The sequence below is a fragment of the Apodemus sylvaticus genome, chromosome 3, assembly GCF_947179515.1.
Source record: "Apodemus sylvaticus chromosome 3, mApoSyl1.1, whole genome shotgun sequence".
Lineage (NCBI taxonomy): Eukaryota > Metazoa > Chordata > Mammalia > Rodentia > Muridae > Apodemus > Apodemus sylvaticus.
In genome coordinates, this window is record NC_067474.1 from 171,616,985 (window position 1) to 171,637,437 (window position 20,453).

At 49.4% G+C, this 20,453-nt stretch overlaps 1 protein-coding gene across 1 annotated transcript; it reads right to left on the reverse strand.

The window, feature by feature from the left end:
* Positions 1 to 57: 57 nt before the first annotated feature.
* Samd11 (sterile alpha motif domain containing 11) lies at positions 58 to 19,888 on the reverse strand. Its single transcript, XM_052178444.1, has 14 exons — positions 19,022 to 19,888; positions 17,941 to 18,032; positions 13,433 to 13,614; positions 12,841 to 12,891; positions 7,504 to 7,628; positions 4,627 to 4,713; positions 4,347 to 4,481; positions 2,706 to 2,868; positions 1,779 to 1,894; positions 1,592 to 1,670; positions 1,002 to 1,513; positions 718 to 839; positions 469 to 579; positions 58 to 350 (listed from the first exon to the last, which is right to left on the reverse strand). Exons 1-14 carry the CDS (start codon positions 19,536 to 19,538, stop codon positions 105 to 107), a joined length of 2,538 nt encoding a protein of 845 aa, XP_052034404.1. The 5' UTR covers positions 19,539 to 19,888; the 3' UTR covers positions 58 to 104.
* Between the last annotated feature and the right edge of the window lie 565 nt (positions 19,889 to 20,453).

The window sequence follows — 20,453 nt, forward strand, 5'->3', positions numbered from 1 at the left end:
AACACTCGTGGCATTTTTGCATCTAAAAAGGGGAAATACCCTGGAGGTGGAGTGGAGTGGGCAATTTCACTGGGTATTAGGGAATATGATGGTTGCCTGCTAGATCATTGGAGAAGTTGGGAAGGATCTGGGGCCCCTGGAAGCAGAGCTATGGTCCCTGACCCATTCTCATGCTTGGGTGAGGCTTGGCCTGTAGGCAAATGGGTCCCTTCATATGGGGAGGTGGTGGTTGCAGGGGACAGAGGTTGCTGTCCTGGGCTGAGCTCAGGTGCTTGCAGGCTTGGTGGCTGCAGTGGCAGGGCCACAGGGAAGCTGGCCATGTAGAAGACACGGCCCAGGCGCTTGGCCACCTGCAAAGAGATGAAGCTGGGTGAATACCTGCTAGGTAAAGGGGCATAGGAAAACAACTCCAGGTACAAAGAGTCCTTATGCCCTCTCTAGATTGATGAAAGCACTGGACATACTTACTTGTGCCCTGATCTTGAGGGCAGGCCCTAGCTTCAGTCCCATAGTGTTCAGAAGGTGCTCTTCTGTCAGTAGAGGCAAAGTTTCTCCATCTATTCCTTGTTCTCTGAATACCTGGGGACAAGTTAGGCCCATAGAGTGGAATTGTATGGCTTGCATAGAAAAATAACTCAGCAAGAGGAAAGTCCTTTTTTGTGGGGTATAGAGACTGGGCTTCTTGGCCTAGCCCTAGGGACCTGCCACTCCCCTCACCCTGGCATACTCGCCACAGCCAGAAAGGCCCCCCACGAAGTTGCAGACATCATCTACAGTCCATTTGTTGACATCCTCGGGGGCTGTGGTCTCCTGATCAGTGAAGAGCTCCCCCATGGTACCTGGAGATAGAAAGGATGTCACTTGGGCTTGGGCTTTTCCATTTCTTTGCCTCCTTCCCCATTGGCTGACCTTTCTCTAAATTGGTTAAAGTCCTTGGCTCAATGACAAAGGATTTTTCTCCCCATGGAACCCCCTATCAGTGGGTGGCTAGGGTTTCCCACCTGTGTGGAAGTAGGGGTGGACTGCTCCACAAGGGAATCCCAGGGGCAGTGGAGGGGGCAGTGTGGACCCTGATAGAAGCCCCTTTCCTTCTGCTCTGGTCCCTCCTGCTGGGGCTTGGCTGGGAGTAGAGGCCCTTCCCCTGGCAGCTGCTATCTCAAGGTCCTCTCCATCTGAGTCCTTGGATGGCTCCTCAGAGACATCTTGAGCCCAGAGGTCAGCCCCTGTCGTCTCCTTAGGTTCGCTGGGCTGGGCTGAGGCAGCACCAAGACTCCCCTTTTGGGACCGGCTTCGGGCAGACTCCTTGGCTGGGAGAGGGGGTCCTGGGCCTGGGGGTCCCTGGGGTGGCAGGGCCAGTAGTGGTGCTGAGCTGTGTTTCAAAACCAGCATGGAGCCACGTCGCTGGAGCTCGTCAGTACACTCAGGGATATGCAAGGCCACCTCTGGCGTTAGTAGCTGTGGCCGGTGAACACTGCCCAGTTCTTTCTGTCTGAGCAACTCAGACATCTCCAGCCTGGACCAAAAGGACAAGATGGTGGGAGTCAGCCTGGGCATGCTTAAAAGTACTCCCACTGATCTTCCTGGTGCTTACCGAGCCAAGCTCTGCTTCCTTAGAAGATCCTGCTGCCGAGCTAACATCTCAGCCTGGGCAGAGGGTAGGAAGCTGTAACCTGGGATAGAAAAAAAGGCTGTTGAAGCTGGATGCTCTGCACTTTTATCTATCTGCCTAAAGAGAGCCTTATAGGGATGCAAATGGCTTACATACCCGACTTTCTCACCTGGGGTCTGACACAGAGCTGTGGGCATCCCCAAAAAAGGAGGCCGAAGATGGGAGCCCATTGTGATATGGGGGGGATTCTGGGGCGACAGCAAAGGGGGTGGCTGTGACATTTCCCTGTAAACAGCAGAATAGTGAGCACATGTCTGATTCCATCTGTGCACACCCTCTCTTCCCTGTGATCACCTTCTGGGCGCATTCCTGTGACCCCTCTGGTGGTCACTGATTTACTGATTATGGCTTTTGCTTGTACACGCACACAGTCCATGCAGGCAGCTCCGATTAATCTCCCTGTGAGCACAGAGGCAATGACCCTATGGGCCATACTGCATCAATAATTACTGGGGTTGGATACCTCTCCTGAGCAGTGAGGGGAGGGCCACAGGACAGGGCAGTTAGTCATAATTTGTACATGTGGCAAATGCTGCAGTCTGACAGGGTTGGGGTGAGATAGGGTGTTTTGGCAATATAAACCCTTGGCTTAACTAGTCTGCTATGGAGACAGTTTGTACTGTGAACATCTCTGATGTCTCTATGGTGTTTATAGCAGGGTAGGGGAGGAGGGGGGTATATGTTCTTAACTCCAGATCCTCTGGCTGGTTGAAATTCCAGCTGATAAGTGGTGTTTTCCTTGCCTTCCTTAACATACCACCACCACCTGTGAGGGGAGGGTGTCTGCTCTCTCAGGGACCCTCTACTAGAAAATTGTAATAGCCCTTGGCATTCTTGCTGGGAGTGGGCATTCGTGCATATTTTGCCCCCAAAAATATTTTCTCAGGTCTTTGCTTAGCACAGGTAATTTTAGGGGCTTCCTTCAGTGGGCCTTGAACATGGTAAATGCAGTATCCATCAAGGGAAAGAAAGGATATTGGCCTTCTCAAGTAACAAGCACAGAATATGGGGCCTTGCTGAAATACCATCTTAGTACCTTTCAGAGAAGGATGTAGTAGCAGCTGGAACTGTTCCCTCCCGGTGCTGAACTAGGCCTTGCTTCCGTCGATGGCCTGCTGTAGATGAGGGCAGGTGTACTTCCAAGCTACTGGGACCCCTCAGTGTTGCAGTTGCCACTTCTTGGCGTACCCTTAGCAGATCTGGGAGGGGAGGTAATAGCAATGACCCAGATAAGCCCTCCTAGGATTTCCCCTTTCTCTCTTGGAGAGCAGGGCATTGACCCAGTGAAGGTAAGAACAGAATGGGAAGAGAAGACTCACAAGACCTGAGCCTGATTTTGTGTCACAGGCTGAAGGAGGAATAGCAGGGAAGGCAGTTTGCAATAGGACCAACAGGGTGCAGCTAGGCAAGTAAACTTGGAAAGGAAAATGAGTAAGTCAGTAACCAAAATGAGCTGGGAAAGAAGGGCTTCAACGGGCTTCAAAGTACAAGAATATTGGTACTAATTTGATTTGAACCTTCACAAGGTCAGAGGTGTAAGGACATAGGGCTATTCCAAGTAAGTGAGTGGGACAAGAGTCCATGGATTGGGAGAGGACCTCAAACAGAAGGCTGCCTAGGAAACTCCTTTCTAGACAGGAGGCAAGAACAGGAAAGACTTGTCATCCCCATAAAGCAATTCATAGCATACATGGTTATAATAGCAGATACCATTAACTAGCAGTAACACATGGTCACAGTTCAGCATGGTTGTGATATGTGCCCCCCACTGAATTTAGGAAGAGAGGAGGCTCTTAGCTCCTTTAGTCCCCCTAGCTCAAGCTCCATTTCTCTACCACATTGCTGCTGCCTGTTTATAAATTAAGTAACTGAAAAAGGGAGGTCGGTCTAGCTAGGGCTTGAAGCCAAATCCAGGAGCCTAATAAGCCCAGTCTACCCCAGTCATGCTCCATGCAATGGTGATTGACAAGCAGCTTGCTTGGACAGTCTCCTGCACAGACCAGCAGAGCTGGGGAAGCAATTAAAAAGAAAGATTTTTAAATTATTAACATTTAGTGAATTATTCAGGCTCTTGGTGCCTGAGCTGCCACCCTAGGGGATAGTGCCTTCTGCGAGAATCAGAAATCCTTTTCCCTTCCCTGAGCCCCTAGCCACTTGTGCCAGAAAAGACAAGATTTCTCCAGTGCTGTAGCAGCACAGGGTGTCAGAAGTCCTAGGTAGCAAGGATAGTGTGTCAAGGCTTGGCTTCCCTCAAGCAACCTGGGGCACTAGTGGCCACATCCTGACTGTGACACGATCCTATTTCTGCCATGCCCTCCCCATATAACTACAAAACCTGTAAAGTCTGATACAATATCAACATGACCACAGATATATTGCACTGACTACTGTGGGAGTGAGGAGAACCTAGCATAGGACAGAGTCTACATCTCTTCAACAAAGAACAGGTGAACAAATCCTTCTGTCCCACCCTCACCTGGGCTCTCCTCAGGGATAAACTGAGGACTGAGAGCAGTTAGGGTGTATCACTATCTGGAAGCCCTTCTATGTATCCAATACTGGTCTTGGTGGTGACCTCCAAACATCCAGATCCTTTTCTTGGGGTAAGCTTAGTACACAGGATGGAAAGTAACAGAGTTGGCACATTTGAAGTTGGAGTTGTGGGCGTAGCACATACCGTGGCTGGGGATACCCAAGTGATAGAGACGTTGAGTTTCCTCAAAGGGACCAGCCTCACTCAGGGCTGACATAAGCTGATGGTAGTGGTCCTCAGGGGCCATTGTAGACTCCAGCTCTGGAAACAGCAAAGTCTCTGTTGGACAGAGCACATGATGAGGACTAAGGGGAAAGTCGAGGCCTCCTCTCGTGATTTCCACCTAAGGTCTAGGGAACCCTTTAGGACACATGTTCCTCCCCTTTCCTGTGACCTGCCTCCCTTTCCTGAGTTGGACTTTCACCTTGGGGGGCCTTGCTTCTGGCCTTCTTCTCTGAAGAACAGTCACTGGTAATGTAGGGGCAGCTCAGCCTCTTGCCCAACAGGTCACCTGTAGAGGATAGAGTGAACCCCATCCAGTGCCTCATGGCATGGAAAGAAGGCCATCTCTGTCTTAGCTCAGTTTGGAACCCCAACCACCTCTGTTTTCTCTGACAGTTAAAGACCTTGTCCAATCTGGTGTCCCAGGCTAGAGAACAATGACAGGTAGATGCAGAATATAGTAAAGACACAAAGCAATCCTGATGCTGGCCTTGGGCATGTAAGTAGACATAATGAGAATCCACATCAGTGTTTCACCAGACTGTCTCCTGTAAGTTCATGTGCTTTCTCAGCCTCTCCTTGAGTGAACTGAGTGGCCTGCCTTTGCCACCTAGAATAGGGTTGGCCACTGTGCAGGTGTTGGGGAGGCAAGACCAGAAAGCATACTTCAAATCCAACCTACCTCATTCTGGGTCTTCACAGTCCTGCCACCAGAAGCTCGAGTTCTTCCCCAAGTAACTTTTCTGCTACACTAGTGTCTCAGAAAGGAAGTCCATGTCTCTCTCCTTGATGGTATTTGTCTGCCTGTGTATCTAGGTTCTGGGCTCTTGATGGGACTCCTAAGCAATTCACTCCATAGTGCAGAGCCTATATGTGCTATGTTTTTAATGAGGCCAGGCCCAGCCTCTGCTTACAATATCCCCAGAGATCATATCCCTACGTCCCAAATCTCAGGCATTAATTGACCCAATTCCAGACCAGCCTAAACACTGCTGCCCAGCTGCCTCTTGAGCTCCTGCCCTGAGGCTAGGGCCTTTGCTGAACAGCCCATACTATGATAGCTTCAAGCTAAGGTTCCTGTCTCTGCCCTCCTTATCCTCATCAGCTAGGGGAGTGTGGAGGAACAATTCTGTGGGTGATTCAAATCTCTATAATGCCCAGCAAAGGCTGCTTCTACATGTGTGCTCACCCTCCCCAAAAGCTGGTGGTACCAGCACCAGAACTGAATCCTATTTTTAAAAATTCCTTAATTTGTCATTTTTATCAGATTGGGGAAGTGTGACAGCAAAAATGCTGATCAGTCTCCACATTATGGCTGACAGAATGGTGCTAATAATTTATTGATCTCAATTACCTCACTGCTGTTACTCTCAGCCTCTGCCCCAGAAAAAGAGACAACATCTACTGTCTGGACAAGGGTTCTACCCATAATATCTCAAGGCAGATGGGTCCAGCAGACAGATGATGGGTATCTGGCTTCACTTGGGACCACCAGTATTGTATCAGAGACCAGTGGGCAGAAGGGGCAGCAGCTGATTTAAATAGGAAAGTCCCTTAGGTCTGTATAGCCCGGTCTCACTCATTTTGTACCTGTTGTTCTTGTCCCAACCCACAGATCCCCTTTAAGGATTAGGCAAGGGCTCTTTTCACAGCAGTCTGTTCTCACTTTAAAAGTAGCTACCCCCAAAGGAGAGGGAGAGGGACGGAGAGTCAGAGTCAGAGAGTCTTTCTATTCCTAGAGTTTGGGTAACAATCTGGTGAAGATGATCATGGAATAGAGGCACCTCAAATAACATTAAGTCCTGTGGCAGACTTAATGAAGCCATGTTCATTCCCAGCATACCAGGGTGTTGCTAACACCTTAGGAAGATGCACAAAATCATAAAACCTGCTGCAAGTCCTATAGTTCTCTCTACAATGAGAGTGGTACACTGGAGGAATGAATACCTACTATGACTGAAAGAAAGCCCTTAGGAAGTAGGAACAAGACCTTAAAAGACTGCATATGTGAATCCTGGGCACAATACACACTCCCATAGTTATGCATAGTATGAACCTTTGCACGCAGTGCAAAAGAAATAGTAGCCAGACAGATAACTAAACATCACAGAGAAACGTGTGTGTGCGGTACACAGACACCACAACAAGCATCATCATGGCTGTGGAAGAAAGTACACACACACAGACACACACACTAGTGGACCCAAGGAGGTCTCTCCATGAGCAGGTACAGGGGGAGGGCCTGTGAGCTCAGAGTATCTCAATCATTACAGACTCCCTTGACTCTACCCAATCAATGGGGCAATTTGATTTTATCAACTGCTTGCTCAGCTGCTTCCATCAGGCTGGGCCCGTCAGGTCCTCAGCTGTTCCAGAAGTAGTCCCCTACCAGCCCACAAAGTCTTTCAATCACATGGGGCTTTGATAAGGATGTCCACTCTGATGGACCACACCCACCCAGACTTTGTAAACACTGCAGCCACTACCAGAAACATCCCTTCTAGGACAGAAAGGCCCCTCAAGGCCTTCGAAACTCAGGTTTGCCCTCACTGAAGCCTTATGGCTGCTTTTCCCTGGAGTGCCATGATCTCTCCAGGTTGCCTCTCTCTGACTCCTGTGGCTTCCTTGATAGTCCTGGGAGCCTTAATGTATATGCTTTGCTCACTTTGCTCAGGTTCAGGACCCCAGGGAGACAGAACATGCTTCTGCTACATGAGCCATTCTCCAGGGGACAGTTCTGAGCTTAGGAGAGGCTTACATGATATCTGTCCCTCTGAAGAAAGGGTGGTGGATCTTAGACACTCTAAACCTACTCCAGCAAAAGCCATAAAGGAGCAGCCTCTGTTGCAGCCCTGTCTGCTTGGCTGGCTGAGATTAACACAATTACCATCACATGCAGCCCCAGGGGAAAGCCAGCCTTACACCTCCCCCCTCCTCTGCTGGCCTCTGGCTGCCAGCCAAAGTGCTCAGAGCCCAGAGCTGCTGATCAGAGACTTGGGGAGGACAGTAGGCTGTCTTTAGTTAGGATAGTGTGGCCCCATAGTCCCACTTCACCCTTGATATCTCTTGGATTCCTCACCTCCGGGTCCAAGGCCAATTTCCACGTTGCCTCTCTGGAAGTCACAGTGTCTTGGATGCTCAGGCATAACGAGGCAGCGACTTCGATGTACACTGGATATAAGGGTGGGGAGGTTGTTGTCCTGGCTGCAGCAGAGCAAGACAGGCCAAGCCGTGAGCTGCCTCATGGTTGGGAGTCTAGCACATAGTCAGCATGAGGGTGCATGGACAGTATGCACCAAGTATGCAAAGCCAGGTGCACAGCTCTAACAGTGACAGACCAAAGGGAAGCCAGGACCTGGCACTTACACCCAATTGCTGTTCTAAGGCAGCCCCTCCAGCTATTTTTCTTTGCAGAGAAAAGTATGCCCTGTCCTGCCCTGCCTTTGAGGACAGCCCACAGAGAAAGTAAGCTGTCAAACATGCTGCCAGGTCTGGCAGCAAGAACATGGCAAATATTTCCTAGTTTGTAGTTCTTTCAAATAAGGACAATGAAGTTCTGACAAGAGCTCTTAGGCTAATAATACTCATGCTCACTAGCAGAGTGCTAGCAGGCCTAGGTGACACACCATTCATGGGTGGGTTCAAGAATTCTAGTCAGGTCCTTCTGGCTTGGTATAACGGCATTTAACTCTTTTTTTCCTGTGTTTCTCCTTCTTGCTGAATCAGCTGAATCCTCATCCACAGAGCCCCATAGAGGAGAGGATGTGTAAGTGGGGATACCTTACCCTGAAGTTCTGTAAGCACACCCACATCAGTAGCGAACCCAGGGCAGGAACAATGGTGCCAAGCACTCAGCACATGCCCTCCGTGGCCCACCTGTGACAGAGCAGCTTTGGATTCTGGCAGAGCGTCTACGAAGTGACCTGGGAATCAACTCTAAACCTCATTAAATAGCTTCCAGCCCCTGCCCAGGGTGACTGGGGCTGGGCTAATCCAGGGCTGGCACCTAAGCAGATAAATTTCATCAGCAGACACCCCAGAGGGGCCCAGCCTAGAGGCCCAGATGTGGTGTTCTCCCCACCCCAGCACTACAGGCCCAGAGGGCAGGTGGGGGTATAAGTACTTTATAGGATTAATTGGCATGAGACTCATCCCCTGTATCCTCATCAGTGTTGGGTTGTCAGAGAGAAATGCTATCTCAGCATGAGGGAATTGTGGGCTAACTAGGTACAGGCTGCAGTACCTTCAGGGTGGCTCTGAGAGGGATCTCCTTCTGGTTAGGAGGTGAACCAGTGTCTCCAGGGAGGGGGGCAGAACACATCCTGGCCCACAGAAAGAGAGGTCTCCTACATGGACCTGTTTCTGGAAAAACCTGGTGACATCAGAGTCTCTAGGCACTGGATAACATGATTGCATGTGATACCTGGTCAGAACAGGACTTGAACTTGGGGCATCCATCTCTCATTCTGCCTTGGTAGTTTGTTCTATGAGCCCAATGGTGACCCAGTTCTGAAAACCTGTCCCTATAGCTTGGTCATTCAATGAAAAAAAAATTCTGCTGATTTTGTATAGGTCTAGAGATGCATTAATTATGCCCTTAGCATCATGGCATTGGGTTCTTGAAACTACAATGTTCCCTCTGCATCCTACTGCACCCTACCACATGTTACATGGACTAAGCCCTGACTATATCAGGAGGTTGAGGCATGGATGAAGAGATGGGTGGTTATGGAAGAGCCAAAATGCTACCAGGGGCCAGAAAGAGAAAAAGGTTGGTTTAGCATGCTTCCAAGGTCTCCACCCTATTTCTTTGGTGTTATCCTGAAATGCAGACTTGTTCCCTTCTCGGTCAGTTTAGTAACTCTGAGGTGCCAGAGGCTATGTTGCCCAAGGCTTCATAAACAGAAAGGGGGAAGTTAGGGCTCTCTGCTTGATCCAAGCAGGCAGGCAGTTTCACTGCAGGATTTGTCAGAGGACCGAAGACAGATGGACAGGTGAATCCGTGGAAACAAGTGAATAGACAGGTGGATCAAACACTTGAGAGAGAAAGATTCATAGACAGGAGAAAGAGTAGGCAGGCCAACAAGGCAGAACAAAGAGCTAGGTGGAGCAGGGTGGTGGTGGCGCACGCCTTCAATCCTAGCACTTGGGAGGCAGAGGCAGGTGGATTTCTGAGTTTGAGGCCAGCCTGGTCTACAGAGTAAGTTCTAGAACAGCCAGGGCTACATAGAAAAACCCTGTCTCATCCCAGCACTCTGGGAGGCAGAGGCAGGCGGATTTCTGAGTTCGAGGCCAGCCTGGTCTACAGAGTGAGTTCCAGGACAGCCAGGGCTATACAGAGAAACCCTGTCTCAAAAAACCAAATCCAAAAACCAAAGAGAGAGAGAGAGAGAGAGAGAGAAAAACCCTGTCTCAAAAAACAAACAAACAAACAAACAAAGTCAGGTGGAGGTAGCACAAAGCATCTTAGCCACCTACAGACCTTCCTTTCTAGACACTAGATCCACCAGTAAGTAAGCTGAAGGCTGTCAGTATCCCTTGGCCTGCTATTTTCTTCCCTTTATTTAGGTATAATCCTGGCTCTTGCAACTAAGGGCTTCTTGAGGGGCTACCAGACTGCAACTGTTGACACTGTGACAAACCTGTGTGGGCACATCCTCACCAAAGCCTGGTGAATGTGGGGAGGACCATAGGAGGTAAGAACTGCTCATGGAGGAGAAGCACAGCCACCAGCTTCCCTACCATCCTTGCTAACAAATTCATCATGTAGCATTTAAAGTAAAAGGCTCTGGGGGCTGGAGAGATGACTCAGTGGTTAAGAGCACTGACTGCTCTACCGAAGGTCCTGAGTTCAAATCTCAGAAACCACATGGAGGCTCGCAACCATCTCGTAATGGGATCTAACTCCCTCTTTTGGAGTGTCTGTCTGAAGACAACTACATGTACTTACATATAATAAATAAGTCTTAAAAAAAATTTAAGTAGCCGGGCAGTGGTGGCGAACGCCTGTAATCCCAGCACTTGGGAGGCAGAGGCAGGAGGATTTCTGAGTTCGAGGCCAGCTTGGTCTACAGAGTGAGTTCCAGGACAGCCAGGGCTATACAGAGAAACCCTGTCTCAAAAAAAAAAAAAAAAAAAAAAAAACCAAATCCAAAAAAAAAAAAGTTAAAAAAATAAAGGCTCATAAAATGTCATCAGTGTTCATAATGGTTCGTTAAAAATGTTCAGTTGAGCTGGGCGGTGGTGGAGCACGCCTGTAATCCCAGCACTCTGGGAGGCGGGCAGATTTCTGAGTTCGAGGCCAGCCTGGTCTACAGAGTGAGTTCCAGGACAGCCAGGGCTATACAGAGAAACCCTGTCTCGAAAAAAAAAAAAACAAACAAACAAAAAACCCAAAAAACAAAAAATGTTCAGTTGAAGTCAGGTGGTGGTGACTCACGCCTGTAATCCCAACACTTTGGGAGCAGAGGCGGGCGGATTTCTGAGTTTGAGGCCAGCTTGGTCTATAGAGTGAGTTTCAGGACAGCCAGGGCTATACAGAGAAACCCTGGCTCGAAAAACCAAATCCAAAAAAACCAAAAACAAAAACAAAAACAAAAATGTTCAGTTGATCTGGCAACTCCAAAATAAGGTGGAAATAAGTTTAAAGATGTTTTTATGGTAATTCAACTCCAGGATGCAGTTGTTGTTAATCACACAAATAATAAAACATCTGACAAGAAGCCAAGACAGGGCTGGGCAGTGGTGGTGCATGCCTTTAATCCCAGCACTTGGGAGGGGGAGGCAGGCAGATTTCTGAGTTCCAGGCCAACCTGGTCTAGAGAGTGAGTTACAGGACAGCCAGGGCTATACAGAGAAACCCTGTCTCAAAAAAAAAAAAAAAAAAAAAAAAAAAAAAACAACAACAACAACAACAATAAAACAAAAAAAAAAAAAAACAAAAAAAGAAACCCCAAAGAAACAAAGACAGATACCTCACATTTGTCTCTGACCACAGGAAGTTAGTCCCTTCCTGAAGGACTTTTCCTAATGTATTCCTCTGGAGACCCTGGGATAAGACTGGGCTCCCCCTGTGCAAAAAGCTACAGCTGAGCATGCTTACTCTCTACTCCCTCAAGAACTGGGAGACTGACTGGATCTTCCCAACACTCTAGTTTCCTTACCTGGTGACTTCATTTTCATCTCTTTGCTACATCCTGCATTTGCAGCCTCCACCATGCTTCCATATCATGAAGCATCTCTGGAGCTTCGTCCATGTAGCCCCAAGAAAACAACTGACCTGATAGGCAGGGGCTCCTCCAAAAGGATCTTTTCAAAACACACTTCCTTGGTGGAGAGCTTTCTGTGCCTTCTTTCTTAAGGACAAAACCCAGCATATCTATCATTCAACTCCCAGATCTTTAGCCTCTACCTGGGGAGACCTGTGGCTCTTCTCTTCTCCCTCCCTCCCTACCTTTCTTCATTCTTTCTTTTGTTTTGTTTTTCGAGACAGGGTATCTCTATGTAGTGCTGGCTGTTCTTGAACTCACTCTGTAGACCAGTCTGTCCTCAAACTCACCTGCCTCTGCCTCCTGAGTGTGCCAACACTGCCTCTTCCTTCACAGCTCTCTAACACAGCTTTGCACATAACCTTTTGCCCCAGTGAATTCTCTCTCTCTCTCTCTCTCTCTCTCTCTCTCTCTCTCTCTCTCTCTCTCTCTCTGTTTTCTGGACTTGGTTTTTTCGAGGCAGGGTTTCTCTGTATAGCCCTGGCTGTCCTGGAACTCACTCTGTAGACCAGGCTGGCCTCGAACTCAGAAATCCGCCTGCCTCTGCCTCCCAGAGTGCTGGGATTACAGGCGTGCGCCACCACCGCCCGGCTGCCCCAGTGAATTCTCATATGTCCTTCAAGATATCACTCATACACAACAATTCTCATCTCTTGGCCCATCTCTGAGAGGGATATCCAAGAATATTACAGCCTCAGTCTTTGAGCAGGTAGGATCCTACTACCCACTTTCCAGGTTGTACAAAAAGACATAGAAAACCTGGTGGATACTCAGGTCATATTGGTTCATATTTGCTAAGATAATGAATAAGAAAGGAGTCCATAGGGCTGGAGAGATGGCTCAGCAGTTAAGAGCACTGACTGCTCTTCCGAAGGTCCTGAGTTCAAATCCCAGCAACTACATGGTGGCTCACAACCATCCATAATGAGAGCTGAAGCCCTCTTCCGGTGTGTCTGAAGACAGCTACAGTGTACTTACACATAATAAATAAATAAATCTAAAAAAAAAAAACAAAAACAAAAACAAAAGAAAGGGGTCCATAGGCAGAGGAAGGAAAAAAGGCAGGCAGTGTAGAATAAGCAGGCCTAAGGGGAAGCAAAGCAATAAAACTTCCTGATGCCTGTGATGTGTGAGTAGATGTCTCCTACCTGCAAGATGTTTCTCTGAAGGAAATATTCACATCCCAGTGGGTGTGGACTCTAAAAAGGGGGAACAGAGGGTCAGCAGGGCTCCAGAAATACAGCTGGACAGAAGGGTGAATATAAATGTGGTTCTAGCAGCTGGACCAGTGGTTAGGGCAGTGCCGCATGCCAAGTTAAATGTGCTGCAGCTACCACTGGCTAAGCTAGAGTCAGCTTCTGGCTTTACCAGAAATGAATGAGGACAACAGTCCTTACCTCACTTTACCCTGGGCACCCAAAGTAGCCTTGCTACAGGCTTCTCTACATTTTCTTATTGTACTGAATCTAATTGTTAGAACTGCTTCACCCAATGTGTGACCACAACAATGAGAAACCTCACAGCAGCCACCTGAGGCAGACTTGGGAGCATCCACAATCTCTAAGGGCTACTGCCACAAACTCTAACCCTAAAAGTGACCTCTGCACAGACATAAAGTACCTGGATGACATGTCAAGAAAGGTTTCTGTCTGTACTTGCCCCTCACAGTATTTGCAGACCCTTAACTTTGATGCCCCACCCCACTACAGGAGCCTCCTGCCCTGGCCGTGGAACAAATACCTTCTCTTCATGATATGGATATGTGGATCATCCTCTTGCTTCAGGCTCAGCTGCTGCCCACAGGCTGGGCCACTTCCATCACTATCACCATCACTGACTGAGAAACTGGGTGTTCTTTCTTTCTTTGGGGCATGTGTAGGGGGTAAAGTGACTGTTCTCTTGTCAGCCAGTCGTCCACGGTTCTGAGAAGGTGGGAAGAGGAGGTTAGGTTAGGCCAGGCCCTCAGCCTCCAAGACCTGGTCCAAGGTGCAGAAGTCCCATTGCTGTAGACCAGCTCACAAAGATGGTAGTGTGGGACCCACATGCTCCTGTCCAATTCTCTGTAGCCTCAACCTGAGTGATAACTCACCACACATGGTAAACCCTACCTTTCATATTCTAGAGGGTACCTCTCAATCCAGTTCCCTTCATGGGTTCTGGAATCTGCTGGGATCTGTATGCAGCCTGGGGCAGGATTCTAGTTCCATTCTCTCTTTCCATTGTCAGTGTTGACAAACGAAACCATCAATGAATAGTCATTTTTCTCCCCCCATACCAGCCTGTGTTTCTGAGATACTGGGCATACTAGGCAATGCTCTGCCTTCCGGCTACAACCAACATTCCTTTTTCCATTTTGTTAGTGCTATACAGAGCCTACCTTAGGGTCAATCAGAAGCCTATGACTGGGACTTAGAGGAATTGGTGTCTTCCTGAACTGCTGGTTCCTTGCAAACTGCAGGCCTGGTGCTTATAGGACAGAGGAGGCCAGATCCTTTGTCCCATTTATCCCTATTGGCACAGATTTTCATAAAACTTTTTTCCTTTTCCTTGCATCCATGTAGAGCTGTGGGTTCTTGTGCTGGGCTCTGTGCAAAGGCATGTACTCAGGTCAGCCACATGCACCAGCTGAGCACTGTACAGAGCAGCATAATTGAGTGCTCCAGCTTCAGACTCAGGGCTTTCTCTGTTCCTCCAGTATCTTAAAGTCTTTCTTCTCTCAGGAGAAAGAAGGAAATTACTGGTTAATTTTTAGTATGTGGGAAGGCATTTTCTTATTTAATAACAGGCCCCTCGTTCTGAGTGGTACAAACCTTAAGAATATCCAATTCTGCCAGGTGGTAATGGTGCACATTTTAATCCCAGCATTTGGGAGGCAGAGGCAGGCAGATTTTTGAGTTCAAGGTCAGTCTGGTCTACAGGGTGAGTTCCATGACAACCAGGGCTACACAGAAAAACCTTGATTCAACAAACAAAACAAAAGTGAAAAAACAAAACAAAACAAAAATCCACCACCACCACCAGCACCACCAACACCACCACCAACAACAACAATAACAACAAAGTATCCAATTCCATCTCCTTATCCAGTCTCCAAGATTTCCTCTGACATCTTTACTCTTTGCCATTGCCAGAAGGAGAGGTCCTCATCACACTCATGAGCTCAGGAAATTTTAACCTTCCTTTCAAGGGAGGAGAAAGGAAAATCCTGTCCCTAAGTCATCCAGTACTTATTTGGGCTGCTACCCTTAGTCATGTCTTCCAATACAGAGGTACCTCTTCAGACACCTAATTGTTATCATTTCCAGATAAATGGCTTGTCTGCCTGTACACTGTCCCACTTTGGGCTCTGGGAGCTGCGCCCTCTGCCTTATCTTCACTCAGGAATCTTTTAGGGCCTGCCCTGGGGCACTTGCCAGAGTAGGTGATATGGATCCTGTAGTAAAGTGGCGTGAATCCTTATGGCCTGGGGGCTGACCTCAGGACAAGAGAGTTATTTCTATGGCCCTGTTTAAGATCTATCTGGTTTTTGTCCTGTACTGTTCTATGAACAGCAAAGCGAAGGTAAGATTGCAGTGGGGAAGCCATTCCATAATTCCTGGGCTTCATCCTACAGACTCCATAAGCTATTCCATAATGGCTGGGCTCCATCCTACAAGCCCTATATCTATCAACCTTGTGTGTCAGGCATCTGTTATCCCACAGGCTTAGGGAATCCTTTCTATGACCTCTTGCTTGTCTCTCGATAAGAAAAAGAAACATTTCTTTCTGCTTTCTATATAATTGGAAGGAAATGACTCAAGGCCCATGAGACTGCCACTTGAAAAGGAGCCAGAGCCACTTGGCTATTGCGAGCCTCAGCCCCATGTTACACATAGCTGGGCACAGGAACCTACCTGCCTGCCCCTTCCACACTCTAAGGGTATGAGGAGTTGATCTTGGGTGGATACTTTGGGGATGACCCATGAAAAATGGTACCAAGGATCCAGATGACCATCCTGATATTACCCAAGGATATAGCTTCCCTTATATACTGGAAATGTTAGCCAATCCTACTACTTAACAAAGCTGAAACCTTGGCTCCTAACTAAGATCTAGTCTTTTTCATACAGTGCCATTGTTCAGGGACTCTATGTGCACACTGTATTCAACTACTGGGATATCTGTGATACTGATACATATGTGTGGTCCTGATTGTGTGGTTATGGAATGAGCTGCAGTGTGAGAAAGGTAAGAAGGTTTTTCTAAGAAGTGTTAGGAAAGGTAGTCTCAGGTGGGAGTTGTCTCCCATGCATGGTAGGGATTGGGGACCCTAGATAAGCAGTAGGCCCATTCCTCTCAGAGCTGCAGCTTTCCCACTTGAAGTGAGGGAGGGACCTGGCTACTTATTTCCCAGTCTTAGGTGGTTACTCAATGGGCATTGGTTTGTAAGCAGCATGGTTCCTCCCACCCAAACAGAAAACAACCCTATAAGCCCAGTGAGGACCCCTCTCTCACACCAGCTGTCTGTAGGGTGCAGCAGTGGAGAGATTTGGTCCCAGCAGCTGATGATCTCTGTACTCAACCAACGTGCTGGGTGAACCTAGTATGTGTGATAGCCTGAGGCTATCGGCCTATATTAGATCTAGTGGGGTAGGCATGTCGATCCTCTTCACTTGCTCCACATGCGTGAGTTTATGGTTTCCAGCATGTCCCTCAGGGTCTACAAGGAACCATGAGGATACCCTACCATTAGCCCAAATGAAACAAACTTGGGTGGTCAATTGGGTCCTATCAGGGCACCTCTGTCTCGCTCTGACCCTACAAAGGGGATGCTGGGTAGAGCTAGGTACAGCCCTAGTTCAGCACAAAGACCCCTATTGCCCTCCTCCAGGTTCTTTAACTTATTCCATCCCACCCCTTGGTTTTTCGAGACAGGGTTCTCTGTGTAACCCTGGCTGTCCTGGAACTCGCTCTGTAGACAAGGTTGGCCTCGAACTCAGAAATCCTCCTGCCTCTGCCTCTCAAGTGCTGGCATTAAAGGCATGTGCCACCACTGCTGGGCAACTTAACCACTCTCTTGAGGTAACCTATTTTTCAAATGAACCCCTCAAACCCTTCCTGCATGAGGACATGCATGACTGATCCCTAATCTCTCTTGTTCTTCATATCAATACACTTTCTACCTTTGGTGGGAATCTCTAACCAGTCCCAACTTCAACTCACTAGATACCTATACAACAAAGATTCCACCTTGACCAGCCTATTCTTTCAGGTCTCTCAGACATTTAGGCCCATGCTGGGTAGGATTCTAACTCAGCACTCCAGAGACACAGGTTGCTTACACTCAAGCCTGGAACTACTCCAGAGCACAGTCAAAGCAAGTCAGTACTGTCATGCCTCAGAATGAGCACAGCCCCACAATCAGCATCACTTCCAGATGAGCCAGATGATTTGGTAAACTCCAGATCTGTGCAAAGAGAGTCCCAAAAGCCCAAGTTGAGTGACATGATCCAGGAACATGGCTATGGACCATTCCTATGATCTAAGTAGAAAGAGTTCCAAGGGTAGAGGTAGAAGAACTGGAGAGAGGTGACTCATTGTTTAAAATTACTTGCTGCTCTTGCAGAGGACCGGAGTTTTGTTTCTAAACATCTATATAGTGCCTTAATGCTGTATGTAATTCTAGTTCCAAGGTATCTGACACCCTCTTTTGGTTTCATAGGCACCAAACATACATGTGCTGTACACACATACATGCTAAACAGATATGCACATAAGATATAAATACATCTTTTTGGATTTGGTCTTTTTTTTTTTTTTTTTCGAGACAGGGTTTCTCTGTATAGCCCTGACTGTCCTGGAACTCACTCTGTAGACGAGGCTGGTCTCAAACTCAGAAATCTGCCTGTCTCTGCCTCCCAAGTGCTGGGATTACAGGCGTGCACCACCACCGCCCAGCTATAAATACATCTTTAAACACACAGAGAGACACACACAGACAAACACACACAGACACACACACACACCACACACACCACACACACCCTCACCCTGTATCCAACCTGAGAGGAGATTCTGCACCTGGGATCCCTTCCTAAGGAACAGTCTGGGAGAGTGCAAAGTAACCCATTGCCCTATTTTCTCAAGTTCCTCTAGCATGTCTGTATGGCTGAAGTTAGGAGTCTCAGTCCCAAACAACAAAGTCATCAATTCTGAAGCAGAAACCCAGCCCTTCTGCCCAACAAGCTCCAGCTTATCCCATGTCTCACCACGGGTGAAGATATTCTACAGCCTGGACAATCGCAGATCGGGGGGTGCACTTGCAGGATCCCCTTGGACATAAGCGTCTTCAGGCTTTTCCCTGCCAGGAGACGGAGCAGAACATGTGAGGGAGAGGCCAGGTGCAGGTAGCATTGCATCCTTTTTAGAGGCATAGTCAGTCGCAAGGCCAGACCTCCCTCCTACCCCCCAAGGCACACGAAATTCACAATCTCTCACATCCACCATAGTTCAGCCTCCCACACGCAATTCTGTTCCACCCGTGGGGCAGCTGCTTAGGAAATGCGCTGGGTTCTGAAACTCAAATTCTGAGCGAGTCCCCTCCCCCGCTCAGCACTCCAACCTCTCCAAGCTGATCCCAAGGGAACCAAGAGGCTAGGTGGGTTGAGCCCTGGATGAGGTAAGAGCTGTGGAGGGAATCTGGCCTGCTTCTCCATTCCCTTCCTCTCAGGAAGAGGCAGGCCTCGTGGGAGGGGGGGGGGCATGACCCCGTAAACTGAACGCAATCTGGTTCCTAACTTTTTTACTCCAGCCCTAGCACTTACTGCATCTAGCTCATGAGCCTCCACATCGCACCTTTGGACCCACAGTCCAACAGGCTGTGGGTGGCAGTACCGCCAATGTAGTTAGGTTCCGCTGTCCCCCACCTGCCCACACAGCCTCCAGTAGCGCGCATTCCACTAGCGCACTCTTGTCGCAAGTGCGCCCCACCACTCCTGCCAGGAACTGCTGGCTCAGCGCCAGTAGAGAAGAGGCGTCCCTCTCATGGCCTCTCCCGAATTCCGGTAAACTTCCCCTGCCTTCAGGCCTCCCGGATCTTCCGAGCTAGGGATCTGCCGGTTTGTGGATAACCCGGAACCCCAGCGTGCTGTTGCTTGGGCTGAAGGGATCACAGAGGCTGAGACCTCTGCTGTGTCCACTAAGTCGCCCGTGCGTGGGTGGACAGGTGGGGCGGATGTGGGGTGGAGAAGGGTATCCCTCGCACTAGCCCTGTAACTGCAGCGCCTCCTCTGGGCTAACGCTAGGTGTCCCAGGTGAGGAACCTGGGGAATCCAGGGACCGAGACCGCACCTTTGTGGCGGATGCTGCGCTTCCAGTCCTTTGCCGTCTCGCGGCCGCTGACGAACTGGAACTCGTTAGGTGTGAGCCACTCGCCCCTGTGGCGGATGGACGGGCCCTTGCTGCCCTGGCAGAGTTTGCGTACGTAGAGCAGCGCGCGATTGTCACCGCACTCCACCTCGATACACGGCTCACCATTGTCTATCATCGGCTGGAAATCCGGTGCCGAGGCTGCGGTGGCTGAGAAGTACTGGAAGGCACCCGGGTCTCTGGGCAAGTAGAGATGAGGCGCCGCCTCATGCAGGTTTAGGTAAGCGCGCCGGGGGCAGAGCGAAGGAGCCAACAGTGCCTCGTAGCCGGAGGCTGAGGCGGGCAGCGAAGCGGCCGAAGGCAGGGCTGCTGCAGCGGGTAGTGGCGCCAAGTAGGCGGGCAGTGGTGGCAGCGGCAGTGCGGCCAGGGTCGGGTGGAAGGTAGCCAGGGCCAGGGCCAGGTCCTCGCGGCCCGGGAGCTCTTTTTTCACTGCTGGCATGGCACTCAGATGAAGGTTTTCTGTTGGTTGTTCAATTTATTTTGGTTGAAGTTGGGTCTTGGTCAGGGAAACCCTGGATGGAGCCTGACTACGCACTCACTGAGCCAGCTACTGTGCTTCAGTGCTCCTAACTGATGCAGCCGCCTTGCTGGACGGTTGTCTAGCTGGTTAGCTTGGCTTCGACCGCCTCATGCATGGTGCTCTTGGAACTGCATAAGAACTTGGGCCGTGCCTCCCAAGTCCTAGGCTTCTGCAGAGCGTCTGAAGTCCAACTGCACTCCCGCCCAGGGCCAGTCCTTGCCTCAGAGCTAGGCTGAGCCGGGCAGTGAGAAGTTGCAGACTCCAGTCGTGCTCGTAGTCCAGGCGGGCGTTCTAAGCCTCAGCCCCGCCTTTCCCCGCCCCACAGCTGCCCCGGCGCACACCCGCGTCGACTGTAGTACTTGGAAGACTCGCCGCCGCCGCCGCCGCCGCCGCCACAACTTGGCCCATTTTAACCGCTCTGGCGCGGCGGTCGGGCGCGGGCTCCGGCGGGGGGTGCGTGAAGGCCGACTGGACCCTGATGGCATGAAGACAGAGGCACAAGGCTGTAGCCCCTGGCTTTCCCCCAGTTGGGTGGAGGAAACCAGACCCTAGAGTGTGGGTGCTGAGTGTAAGACCCCAACTGTGAGCCTAAAGGAAAATGGGGTAGTTTGAACGATAGGTGAGTGGCCTTTTGCTGAAATGGCCTTTCGCTGGGATGGTCCCATTTCCCCTTGAGTGTGAACCTTCCTCTTAGACTGTCTCTACGCATCTGCAGGGTCTGTATTTCGATTGTGGAGGGTATGAGTCTGTTTTTAAGAACAACAGTTCTCTGTCAGTTTTCTTTCACTACCCATTTCACAATGAGTTGGTTCACTTGATCATGTTTGCAGGTTT